The 13,815-nt window shown below is 43.4% G+C and overlaps 1 protein-coding gene across 3 annotated transcripts in view; it reads right to left on the bottom strand.

Moving 5' to 3' along the window:
- The window catches only part of ME3 (malic enzyme 3), a 132,511-nt gene that overhangs the window by 55,980 nt on the left and 62,716 nt on the right, over positions 1-13,815 (bottom strand). For 2 of the 3 annotated variants that reach the window (XM_072850769.1, XM_072850768.1), the window contains exons 2-3: positions 6,304-6,437; positions 4,592-4,741 (exon numbers count right to left, since the gene is read on the bottom strand). In XM_072850769.1, the coding sequence (XP_072706870.1) occupies positions 4,592-4,741; positions 6,304-6,437 (284 nt within the window). Of the gene's footprint in view, positions 1-4,591; positions 4,742-6,299; positions 6,438-13,815 lie in introns of those variants that run through there. The other variant, XM_072850770.1, reaches the window with a different exon arrangement.

Raw genomic sequence — 13,815 nt, 5'->3', positions numbered from 1 at the left:
GTTTTTGTAACAAAACTACAACCGCAAGACCCTGGGACACCAACTGTGGAGGAGCATAACCTGAGAAGCTCCCAAGAAGGGAGCATATTTGCCTACCCTAGTCTTATTCTCTTCCTGAGGTACCTGTTACTGGCCACTGCTGCAGACAGGATCCGTGGCTAGGAAGACTTCTCTTTGGACACAGTTGCTCTTCTCTTGTGCTTATTTAATGTGGCCTGACCACAGAAGATGGAGATTTTGATAGGGTCTTTATCATAAGTGTGACAGAGGTGAAATTGCTTGGTACTTCAACCTGTACTTATGGATTATACAGTAATTTCTATTGTTTTATTTTAAAAATACAAAATATAAAATGACACTGTACCTTGGCCTCAAGATTTAAATGCTTATTGCATGACTTTGAATAAATGAATATTGGTAACTCAGCAGGGAGCTGTCTGGAAAACAGGATAGGAAAAATGTTATTCAACATAGACACCTTCCAGCAAAAACTTCAGGGCTGCGGGACAGTGCCAGAATGCCGTTTTTAATAATTTGATGGTTCCACCTCTCTTCCAGCTGTTCTAAAAACCTGAGCTTTTAGCACATAGAAAAAAGTCTGAGGCCACAGAAAAAGAAAAGCCTGCTTGGAGAATTTAAAGCGACTCCTGAAGAGAAAGGCAGTAGGAGTTTGGGGAAGAGACAGGAACCTTTTGGGGCACAGGAGCTCTGCCTGGCCCACCAGCAGAAGGGGGAGACTATGGGCATCATAGATGAGCATGCCAAGAGTTGCATGTTTGCAAGTCTTTTTTTCCCAGTAGCTTTCTACTGGTAAACAGAGAAAACCTGTGTTTTAAGACTGCTGGTTGTGTAGCTTTTCGAAAGGAAAGAACAGTAGATGTCTGATCACATTTGGAGCAGATAAATCTGCTGGCAAAGAGGACGTCGGAGCCCTGACCTGGGAGGAGAACTTTGGACACCAGCCCCGTAGAAGTGCAGGTAAAAAGTCCACCCTTAAGAATTTGTACATTGAGACCAGGAAAGGTAAAAGAGGCATTGAGCCCTGCAATTATGACAGCAGTATCTGGCAAACAAAATCTGCAGCCATGCGAATACTGATAAATGCGTTCTGATGAGAGAAGCCCTGCTGGACCTCATAGGACTATTTTCAGATGCTTGTACAAGAGTTGTTTTGTAAGCAAGTTACTTGTGCTTTAATCTTTCCAGGCTCAACCTTCAAATATAAAGCCAAGCAAATGGGGCTGAGAAGGATCACAACACAGGGAAGAAGTTTATTCTGTCCACAGGTCACTAATTGCTGCTGCTGTGGCCGCAGAAAGACTGCATAGTATTCTGTAGACTTCCCTCCTCACCATCAGCTGTGCTATATGTGCATGTCCATCCATGTTGGAGCGCCATGTGGTGTTTTAAAACTGAGATGTCTCATCTCCCCTGCCTGATCAACAGCATTAAATGTGACAGTTTGGATGAAAAGGTAATTGCTGCAGCAAACATTCAAACCAGCTCCCCACTGCCCAACGAGTTGGTCTGGCAGGCGTGGCACTCCGGAGGATAGGTTTAAAAAGACTTTGATTCGCTGGAGATATGACCCAAAACCAACAGGACAGAGTTCACAGCAGGACATGTAGTGAGGAGAAATGCTAAGCACAATTATGGAGTGGCATGTATCTGGTGGGGTAATCATGTTAAAGAAAAGATTCAGAGGGAGAAGATGACAAAGCGAATTACAGCAATCGGACCACTCAGATAATGCCACAAAAGGCGAGGGCACGCTGGGACGTGTTAGCAAGAGCTAAAAGCTAACTGCTCCAGTCCCCTCGGCACTGCCAGTCCTCCACGGCAAAGCGGTGCTCACTCTTCTGTGGTTCGCGTCAGGAGAAATGTAGCCAAACAGGGTACTCCAGAGTGGGACAAACTGGACAGAACAGCAAGAACTACAGGCAAGAAAACCACCAGGCTGAATGTGATCCCAGTTTTCTACCCTGAAAAGGCTACTGTAGAGAGGATGATATTGGCAAAGAACATTTAGGTTATATACTAGGGGAAAACCACCTTCTACTTATATGAGAGTTAAGTACTGGAATGGGCTACATAGGGCAGCTGTATTGCAGATTTAAAATAAAACATAATCAGTTAATGAACAGGTTTATATGATAAGGCTTCCTGTGACAGCAGAGCAAAACTGAATGGCTTGAACATCCTCTCCAGTTCTAGGTGCTATGTTCTCCCTAAAACAACAGTGAAATATATTCACATGGGTGTCATTTTGTTTGAAAAACCTTCTGATACAAATACAATTAGGTTAGAAGAATCACATTTTCAGACTGTCAGTGCAGCTTAGGATAACAAACATGGGAAGAACTAGAAATACAAACTTAAATCTTAATTCCTGAGCTCCCCAAATCTGCAGGTCCCAATGATTTTAGCAGAAAGTGTTGGCATCCTACCCTGAACTAAGTGTCTTACAGGCCGGCTCCTGATGTACATAGAATCATAGAATCATTTAGGTTGGAAAAGACCCTTAAGATCATCAAGTCCAACCATTAACCGAACACTGCCAAGTCCACCACTAAACCATGTCCCCAGGCGCTACATCTACACGTCTTCAGGGATGGTGACTCAACCACTTCCCTGGGCAGCCTGTTCCAGTGCTTGACAACCCTTATATACATAATATGCTCCAGGAGAGAAAATATATACTGCAAGACAATATGAGTCAGATCTACAAAAAAAAGCACATATGAATGCTTCTCATTTTAATCTCATCACTTTACATCATATAATAGCTCTTTTCTTTATGGAACAAAACCACTCTTTGCTAAAACAACCTTGATTAAAACCAAATCTGAGGTAGGCTGAAATTCACTCTACATCTTCAGAAAAACAAACTCCCCATCATAGGAAATTCAGTGTACTAAGGGCATGATAGTTTGCCCTTTCCTGCGGAAGCCACGGGCTGGAATCCAGAACAGCTCCAAGCCCAAGTTCAACAGCAAAACTGTCAGACTACGAGAACAGATGTTCTTACCACATTGGTAAAATATTGTGTGTTTAAAACATGAGAAAAGTGAGTTACAGGAAGGGGAATTCTCCAACAGCAATAACTGCAGAAAGAGTCCAGTATATGGACAGACACCCCTGCATTCCTGAGGATAACAACAGGGATGGAAAATAAAAGAAGTGAAGCTCCCAAACATTGTTTGAACTTCTTGCAAGGTAAAGGCAGACTGAAGGCAGAGATACAGTGGCTATGCAGCAGGAATTGCCTGCTGTGAATCTTGATTAGCTGAGAACCAGCAGTGTGCTCTTCCCTGCCTGACAGTGCTTGCAGCTCAACACCTGGGGACAGAGTCTGGGCTCTCTTAGCTCTGCTACCTTTTCCCCTGCCCAGAAGTAAGTGTCCTCCCCCTGTACAAAGAGCAATTCCTTCTCTGGTTTCCTCATACACACTGAGGAGGAGGAGGAGGGGATATGATCAAGGCTTGACTAGATGAATGACTTCACCATAGCCCAGCAGATCCAGAAGTTGGGTATCAAGGAACAGAACACAATTACCCGTGATAGACACAACCCAAAAATCAATCCCGAGGAGTAGCTCATGTGAAAGAAGACAGCAGCTTTACTAGAAATTTTGATGACAAGCAGGATGCAAGCATGTTTGCCAAGTTAATCTTATCCACAGTATGTTATTCACTATCTGTCTACACAGCCCTTACATCTTTGAGGTCTGCCTCAGGGTCGCCCTGTGACCCTGAGTCAGTCAGCAAAACTTGCCCCAGTTTCCCCATCTATCACATTACTCTCAGCTGAAAATGCAGTTAAACCTCATGCTTGTGAAATGCTTTTAAAATGGTATTATTCCATTCCTTTACTTTGCATATTTCTAGAGCAAAAGCTAAAATGTTTATCTGCCTACTGGTACATTTTGAGGACAAAAAAATACAAAGCTTGCCAAGAAAACTGAACCTTACCATTGAATTTTCAGGCTAGGACTAAAACGTATTTCAGAATGCTAATGAGGGCTTTATCTAAATGTTAATCATTAAAAAGAATTATGCAGAACAGGGCCTTCCAACAGGGTACACAGTGTTTAATGTTGCATGAATTTATACAGTAACTGTTCGGAGCAGCGAGGAAGGCACCGATGCAGAGCATCATCTCAGAAAATGATTCTTGTGGGGGGGGTGTGGAATTGCATACAGAAGTTCAAAATCAGCACAATGTATCCAAAATCCAGCAATTACTCAAACGCCAGCAGTGCAGAAGGCACTCAGTGCTCCTGAGACAGCAGATGGGGAGGGGTGCAGCCATAAGTTCAGAGAGCCATTTGGAGCTAAGTTGCACACAGACTGTACAGTACTGTTTGAGAACAAAACCACTCTGTTCGCTGTTCATAGGAAGAAGGCAGAGCTATTCTTGACTCCCCAGCTCATCATCAAATGTACACACACGAAGCTGCTTGCTGGTCCATCTTTTGATGACGGATCAAGTTTTAGATGTTTTGGGCCACCCACATAAAGATGGACTGTCGATACAAAAGAAACATTCACGTGAAATTAAAAAAAGGGGCAAGAACAGTCTCTTCACTCACCGTGGTCTCCTGAAAGCCAAACCATACTGCTGACAAGCAAGGCCAACCGTTGGGGTGTAAACGATAGGCATGAATCTCTCTATGTCGGAGGTTAGCACTCGATAAAAAAGCTTCTCGTTCCTGTCTTGTAATGTCATAAGAACAATATACCTTAAAAGTAAAATAAAACAGATATAAATCAGTGTTTACGGATGTTAGCAGGTTCATAAAAAGCAGTAGCTGGCTCACTCAGTATGTACCCAGTTCTCCCAAGCCCTGACACCGCTCAATGCTACCTTGTGAGCAGATACTTGGAGCAAAATTTCCCAGAGGACCTGACTGGCTCCACCACCCTCACTGACAGCTCACAAAGACTCGGTAAAGCTGGAGGTCAGACCCATGCGTACCCTCAGAATTTTGGAATTTGCATTAGAAACAAATGCAATGGAAAAGGTCAAAAGTAGACTTCAGGGCTACCTGGGACAGAGCGGGACATCATCTTTATTATCAAAATCTATTATGCAATCTATAAGATGAAATATGCATGTATGCAAATATTAATATGCAAATTTCAAAGCACTGTCTCTCCTAAAATATTTCCGCAAAACCTCTCTCTCCGTTACCCCACATCCTCAATTACTTACTCAATAAACACAGAAGGACAGTTAAATCCCACATTTGAAAAAAAAAAAGACAAAAATATTAATTTAGAAAATGAAAATATTAAATCAACTTTGTATTGTTAGTGTTATCCAGACTTACACATGCATGACTGGGTTTATATGACCGCTTAGTGACTTAGAATATGTTACATTTGTCCAAAGATTTTCCTTTCTTGAAAATGCTTCATTGGCTAAGATTGAATTTGTCAAATTGAAGCCAGAAAAATGAAAAACTCAAAAAGTAAAGAAAGATTGCAAATGCTTTTCTGTCTGAGAAACTTGTATGAAGAGAGCGATGAACTCCCTTTTGTGTTCAGCACCCAATCTTGCAGTGTGGCTTCAAAAAGGCATCACATGCTGCCCACAATATACAATTTGCAAGATCGACACATGCATTTGTGACACAGAAAAGCCACTGCAGTGGAATTGCTCTACAGGGGAAGAGTCCTGCTGCCTCAGTCCCTAGATCAATAACAACTGAGACAGATGGAGATGCAAACCCCACCATCCGTCACGACAGGAGTCAAACACCATCTTCTGTCAATAACCCTGATGAACAATACTGGACACAATGCAAGCTCAGGAACAGAAAGATTAGTCATTACACATCATTGCTTCTGGTTTTTAAATTTTTTTCCTACCAGTTGGCAGGTTCTTTCTGTTCTTCCAGACAGTATTTTAGTGGATGTATTGATGAGCATACAGATAGGTACTTGCACTACATGCGTTCATTCTACCTCCAAGTGCTCTGGGGCAGGGACTGCCTTTTCATTGTGTACTTGTACCCAAAGTACAGTGAATTGCCAGGCTAATACCAGAGCTTTCCAGCAATGTGGTGGTAGAAAAAAGCAGTACTAGTGCTATTTTGGGACTGGGATGGCATGTAACTGAGGTGACAGCACACAGGCCAGAATAAACACTCCTGGTGCTGGAGAGTATGGACAGGTGGAAAAAAGTGACTCTGAAGGAAACCTGTGTGCCTTGAAGCAGGATCCTCAAGTCTTCCCAGGGGCTTTAAGGAACTGAAAATTAAAGGGGGAGGGAGGAGGAAATAAGATGTTTTTTACCTACTTGTCTAGATCATTAGATTTGTTCTCATAGTTTTTCATAACACGGAGAACTTGAACATCTTGGCTCAAGAAGCAAGGAGGAAGGAGGCCATGAATTCCCAGCTGCAGCCTCTCTTCAAGTGTAAAAGCCATTCCCTGGGAAGAAAAGAGGAAGGCATGTTCAAACGCCACAATATGCACTACCAGACAGGATACCCAAGAGGAAAGCAAGCAACAGCATGCAGCTCCCGAGGCCCTGGAGGCAGCCCTTGGCTGTAGGAAATGCGGGGTTTGGACCACCCAGACCCTACAGCTTCTGGATTAGCAGTCCCTTGCGCCAGCAGGGCTTTGATGATTCACACTCTTCTGCCATTTGAATTTGGTTGGTCTCTATAGTGTATAAAACTTCATAGTGTATACATCCTTAGTGTTTCTTCCACTTTATGCTCTTACGTTACTCAATTAGCTCATGCCTACAAGTTTCAATGGCCTTCCTGAAAGCCCAGCTCTCACAATCCTTTACAAATCACGTATCAGGTTTAGATTTGGACACTGAATGGTATACCCAACTCATCAACTTCAGTTACCTGCTAGTTTTCCACCAGTCACAATGTGTGTTAATGCCATACTAGCAGCACAGAAGACAGACTTGACATGTAGGATGCTTTCTCAGTGCCAAACCTTTTTTTTTATTCAAGGAGCACATAGAGTGGCACAAATATTATTAAGTAGCTGACACTGGCCCACAGCTGAAGCTTGAATGCTAGCTTGCATGGGATATCCCTGCTCTTACGGGACAATTTCATCCTTCCTAGGCAGAAGCCTGAGCGTGTTCTGCTCCCATGCATGCAGGGGCTGATGCTCCAGATGGCCAGCAGCATCCTGCACTGGACTCAGCCCGATGAACAGCAATAGTAAATGCACTCTGCAGTCTGGGAAGAAGATTATAAAAGGTCTTAGTCCTTAATTAATGGGATTTCTGCTATGCTGATAGCAGATTAGACAGCAGGATAGAAGGAAACATTTTCAGAAGCATCTAAGGAGCTTAAATCCTAATGAAAACTTCACCCATAACTAACCAACTGATTCATATCTTGATGAACAGCTGGCAGTAAAATATTCAAAATCAGTAATTATTGTACTACGTCTACTCAAGCACACAGACAAATGCTTGGAAAAAATCTTAATGAGCAGCTTTATGACTGCATAGCTGTTAAACTGCTACTTTCTTCCATGGATTTAGTGTTTTTCTATGACAAATAACTGTTCTTAATGTGCACAAGAAAAAACTGATGACATATCCCGATGAACTTGGTTTTGGCAGCCTTCCCTCACCTCCTGTTGCTTGTTCCTATCCCCGTGCCATCCCAATGGTTGTGCCAGCACAAGCATGTGTGCAGTCACATGGTTAATCAGCGAGAGGAAGTACCTGGATTAAAAATAACCAGGTCAGTTGTGCTCGGAGCAGCTCTCCTGGCTGATGATACACCATAAATGGCTCTACAGACAGTGGCAAACCTGGGCACAGCCACCAGGGACACACAGCTGTGGGAATGGACCGCTGGAAGAGCTGCTCACTTGTAAGTGGTGCGGCTGCTTGTGAAAATGTTTGTCAAACTATCAGCGATACCAAGTAACGTGTGACAGGAGAGAGGAAAGGACTGAAACTGATTCTCCTGTTTGCCAGATCCATGCTTTGTACATAGTGTGACACCTCTTTTATTACCAAATTGTGCACTAGTGCAATTTAAAAAAAAAAGTCTTCATATATTTCAGAAAAGATATTCAGGACATCTGAGAAGAAAACAATCTTTATCCCACAAGCATTTTAATAGTTTTTTTCTGCTCTGTATCAGGATAGAGCCAAGTATTTTCCAAATTTTTGATGCAAGAACATGACAAAGAGAAATCATTCCTCTCCCAGCCAGCAGATGAGGAGTCAGCAGTTGCCCAGGAGGCAGGAGGTTGAGATTTTGCTGTCAAACCCAGAAACAGCATCAAGGTCTCTGCAGTCCTTGGTGAAGGTTGTACCCAGGACATGGCTGGTTCTGCTGAAGTGCCTGACATTTCTGACCCAAATTTCCTTCCTGGACCTGAGAAGCCTTCCCCCAAATGAGTTTCATAGCAGAACTGGTACGTTCCCACAAGATAAAAGTTCGAGGTTTTGTGAGGCATCATTTCTGAATTTAAAAAAAACCCAACACATTCTCATCAGAAAACTTGCAACCCTTTGTATTCTCCACACTGGAGACTTCCAAAATACTAGACTAAGATCAACACAGGACATCAGGTCTACGTCAGTATTTGGCTTTACACTGACAATATTGTATCATGGCAGGGAAAACAGAGCTACTGCAAATGTCAAAGTTTATCTGCAATGAATGGAGAAAAAAAAAAGATACACTTTCAAAGTATTTACTTCCTGCGACCTTTGAACATGAAGGATAGATCACGAGAGACAGAAGTATTTGGCACTAAGTACTCCGCTTGCTTGTCTAGAGAGAGTCACATCACAAGTCGGCTGATCAGGGTCACAGACCTGAGCCCCACTCATCCCCTGGAACAGAAATGAAGCTCAGCAAAAAAAGTAAACCAGTGGTGGCTACTCATCTAAAAGAGAAAGGGATAGAAAAGGCAGAAATGCGGTATCCTAGCCATTGCTGCCCCCAACCACTAAAAATCTTCTTGAGGTATTTTTTCAATAGGAAAAAAAGGCCTTTCATTTATTTTCCACCCACTAAAATAGTGAAAAGTTTCAATATTTCATCAAATGATCATACATCCAATACAATAAAAAATTTCTGTATTTCAGCTCATTTCTATGCAAAATAATACCACGACGCCTTACAGGAACAGCAGTCTGCATGCCCACTAGTAAACCCCCCCTTTTTTTTTTCCAGTGGGTTGGGCTCTGCCTGAATAACATCTCCTGCAACCCAGCATGGCCAGGAGCATCCACCTTCCATTTACCCCGGGGCAGTGTGAGAGCTGTGATGGACTTACAGCTGCTATGCAGGTGAAGCACTTGTTTTAGGGCACTTGCCCTTCAATCCTGCTGGGCTTTTTTTCTCCCTTTGTGGGAGGAACTCACCAGGCTGAAAAGTGTTCAGCAGTGTGCTGGGAAATCTCTCGAAGTGGTATTGGGAATTAACGTAATAATTAATAAGATGGAATAGGGTCAAAAGGGAGCGTGGGGTTGTAGGGCAGTTTGTCTGCGTAACTTGGGCTGGGAGGGACATTCGTGCACACCTCGGGCACAGCTCTGCTCGGTGCTTAATTCCTGGCTAGTTTTTATGTCTGCATAGTGCCAGCAGTCCGGTCTCCTCCAGTGCTGACTCACTATTTGAAGACACGGCAAACTCAAGACTCTGAACTTGAATCTGAAGCGTTTTGGAGATCTATGCACATGGATGCATGTTTTTGGATTGTGAGAACAGGTTAAACTGCTTGTTTAAACACAACCACAGTTGTGCTGTTAATGGTCCAAGGGTAAGCACGGTCATACTAATATACGGCATCTCTAGCTCACTGCACTTTTGCACCTACTGCATCCGAATGAGCTATACCAGTATAAGCATCTTCATACTGGAGCAATTGCAACATATGATGAGGAAGTCACTGCCTTCACAACCAGTTAAATCTCCAAAACACTTTTAAGTACAGAGCTGGTCCATCATACAGTGGCTCTGTGGCAGGGTCAGGAGCAGAGCAGAAATTGCCTGCCCTAACTTTGAAGGCTGCTCTCTGAAGTTTCTTGGAAGGTCTAGGAGTAGGACCCCTGGGTGAAGTGGTTATATTCACTGAAACAGCACAGCGTGAAATGAATTTGGAAACACATTCTGCCCCAGATCAAAAGCTGGAATTCACTGAGGTATTGCTATGTTTAAGATTAAAGCTTTTAGGGTTGGATTTTTTTTTAAGACTGCCTGAAAGCCATATTGTACCACTCTTTTTCTGGTCTTGAAAGGTCTAATGATTAGATGGTGAGCCACAGCCCTGCAGAGCTAAAGCCAGGTGCTCCGATTCATTTTTAAATGTGTGGGAAATTAGTTGTCATGGAGAGGGCAAATGCTATGTCACTACCCAAAAACAAAGACAAAAATATCAGCTGCCCACAAGGCTTCACGCTACATAGGGGCTAAGCGAGGGTTTTGTGCTGAAAAAGGCTTGCTGCAAACAACCCCAAATGCTTCTGTTTTCTTATGGCTGACAGCACCAAGTCTGCTCTGTGGCAGCTCCCTCTTTGCAGCTCAAGCCCATAAAAGCCACTTATTTCAAAAACTGAAGGGCGAAGCCAATTCACAGATAACGATTAGTTTTATCACTGCCTGCACTCTCCAGCAGTGAGAAGGCGGTGTTTCACTCAGGGAAGAATACAAGCAGGAGGGATGCTAGCATGGCTTAGCCTTATAATTTACTCATTATAGATCATACTTCCGTAGATGGGAACAAAGACACAAAATGGTAGTTCCTAGGGTATCAGGAAACTGTTGTTGAGGCAGTGGGGGTTTAATCAAGGGCTGAATGAGGCCTTACCTAGTGCAGAACATGCAGAGTCCACTGCAGCTCAGACCACCTCCAGCTGATCAGCATCTTTTTGGAGCAAAGTCTTGGCTTACTGCATCTTTCAGTATCTCTGTGCTCTAGACAGTGACTAGCAGCCACAGCACAGGGAGGGCTGTGGGGCGGCTTGGATGACCAGACCAAGGGGTTTATGCAGTTTGTACAGTCCCAGGCCGTTGCCCTCTGTGATGCTGGAACGCAAGCTGCGGTTCTCAGGCTGCCTTTGGGACCACAGTCCCTAATGCATGCGACTGAAAGCTGGCCTGGCAGTCTCTGAGCTGAGTAAACAAGGATCAGTGAACATCTCCCAACCCTTTGGAAACAGTCCCTGGAACAGGGAACTTCCTAGTCTGAAAAGAGCAGACTGCTGGAAGGGGACACGGGGAAAATACAGACACACAGGGATCACCACTGCAGGCTGCAAGAGCAGGCACAGCTAATCCACTTCTCCTTTATAATTAGTATGTTAACAGCCATGCTAGGGAAGTCCTAATAGTCAGGGAAATTAATAAGCTTATTCCGTACAGATTTGTCCTGTAATGTGTTTTCCATAGATATTTGCACCTGTCCAATTTTACAGCCAGGATGTACTTTGACTATCTGCAAGCAAAAGTTCCTCCCGTAAGGGGTCAGCGCCAGAAGCTAAACTAATCCCCACTGAGACTGCACGCAGGGGCTGGGGAGCAGAGAGCCACAGCAGAAAACATCAACTTTCTACACTGTGAAAGAGTTTTCTACAAAGGTCAGATCCTACTGTGGCCTCCTTGGCTCCGGCTGACTTGATAACCCTCTTCACAGTGCTCCTCCTCAGCTACTCAAGCTTCTCTTGCCAGCATGGATAGACTGCCACAGGCCCTGTCCTGCACTGCATCCCACCCTGGAAAAGCTGTGTTGAAAATATTATCTGCATAAAAAGAGGGAAGGAGGCACATTGGAGGGGTAATCCTTTAATTTCTCATTTTAAATGTCTTGTAGCTTCTTATTACCTTCAATTTGTATGTGTTTGTGCTCTTAAGCTTGGAAAAAACCCAAACCTGTGATGCTTTGGGGTATGGGGAAGACATCGTTCAGCATGTCTTCTCTGAAACCTGGAGGGAAGATTCCTCACTGTGCCTTCTCAGCAGTTATTGCTGGGCAAACCTTTTGTTGACCATGATTTACAAACTCTTCTCACAGTGTCTATGCCTCTTTCTGGGTTCAAAGTCACTACTTGAAAAATCCCACACTCTTGGCCATCCCCTTTGTTACAAAGTGACATAATCGTGGATTTCTAATCCTTTCATATCATTATTCCTTCCTCTCCCACAGAGCCTGGGAATGCTAAAAAAACCTCCAAGACAAAGATAATTAAGCAACTCAACTTCATGTTTGTTTCAGTTCCTGGGGAACCATCTTGAATGAGGTCCACTAATTCAATTACAATGTAAGTTGTCCCTACTATTAATGAGGTTTTACCAGTAACTGTTTTGTTTTGTGCAAGTAACTTCCTTTCACTGGATTAGAGGGACAAATTTCCATTATTCTTCTCATTTTTACCTTGTCGTACAACAGTGACTTTTGATTTACACCAATGTAAGAGTGCGCAGAACTGGAACATAACAAAGTCCTGCACCAGAATACTTACTGACCAGGGACCTGATCCTGCACAGTTTATCTCACAGAAGTAAACGCTTTCCTGATGAGGACGTCCCTGATGGGCATGTGACGGGCAAGAGGTGACAGGGTCACAGGCAAGAAGAAGCAAAGCCATGCTGTTCCCGCATGTTACAGGACGTTTACCTCAATAAATAAAACTCATAAGCCAAATGTCTTCAGGGTTTTATTCATTAATCCATAGGAAGAACGTCAGTGCTAAGCTCCTCAAGCCCTGTGCTGTGATTTCAGACTGCAGGGGTACAGCTCCCTACCGAATTTAGCAGAGAACTCATTACTATTTCCCACAGTTTGCCAGCCTCCAGGGCAGCAATTTTTCCTCCATAGGAAAAAAAAAATAAATCCATATGCTAGAAACAATATGGGCTGGTTTTGTGAAGGATCTATGAACTTTGCAGATGGTTAAAAATAACATCATTGCTCTATTGATAGGAAAGGTGAAGATAGACAATTAATGTCAAGTAAGAGGTGACAAGATACAGCTCTTTTTTTAAGAAACTCAAATTTTGGGCCAAATTCAATGCCTTCCTTCTTCCCACAAAAGCACTATTAAGATCTTCATGGAGTTCTAGCCAAGCTAATGGGAATACTTCTTTGGCTTTAGTGAGAAATAGATTAGGCTGTCTTTTGATTTTGACTAGATTCACAAATGTCTTTACATGCATGAAGTGTCTAAATACAAGCTTCAGTGTCTTTCAGTAAAGAAGAGTAAAATCACCGCATAGAGAATAGAACTGCCATGCTACAGAAAAATTTGGTGTAACAGGGAAAAAAAAGGAGAAATCCTGAGAAATTATTAGGAGCAACAGAGCAGCACAGAGTCCCAAACGCAGTGGGACACATGGTGCGTGCATACACGCACACAGCAGAGTAAAAGACTGTTCCTGCCTGGATGAGCTTAAAATGCAAAACACTCACTGGTTGCCTCTTCACGCATAGCAAAATACTTGGTAGAGAAGGAAGGCCTGATGAAGCAAGCAGTAATGAGGACATCAGGTTTTGTGCTACAGCCAAGCGCACAGGCAGATTCCTGAGGTGAACCCCAAATTCTCAGCCCCCTATCAAAAATATCCCACATGATCTTGGCACACAGATCGCAGTGGACTGGCCCTCCGGACTCCCAAGAAAATGAAGACATTCTGGTGTCTCCTCTACATGATTCCCAGCCTCCCTGTGTAATTCCACATCTGTTTTACACCTACCACTGTCACACCTTTTTATGCCAATTAGCAAGTGAAATGAGCTAGTCCAAGATAGAAAGGAGAAGCACGTAGCCCACCTGGCTATCTATCTCAGCTGTGGGGGATGCTATTCTTTC

Source organism: Ciconia boyciana, chromosome 1 (assembly GCF_034638445.1).
Source record: "Ciconia boyciana chromosome 1, ASM3463844v1, whole genome shotgun sequence".
Lineage (NCBI taxonomy): Eukaryota > Metazoa > Chordata > Aves > Ciconiiformes > Ciconiidae > Ciconia > Ciconia boyciana.
This window is presented reverse-complemented; position numbering and strand designations above follow the sequence as displayed.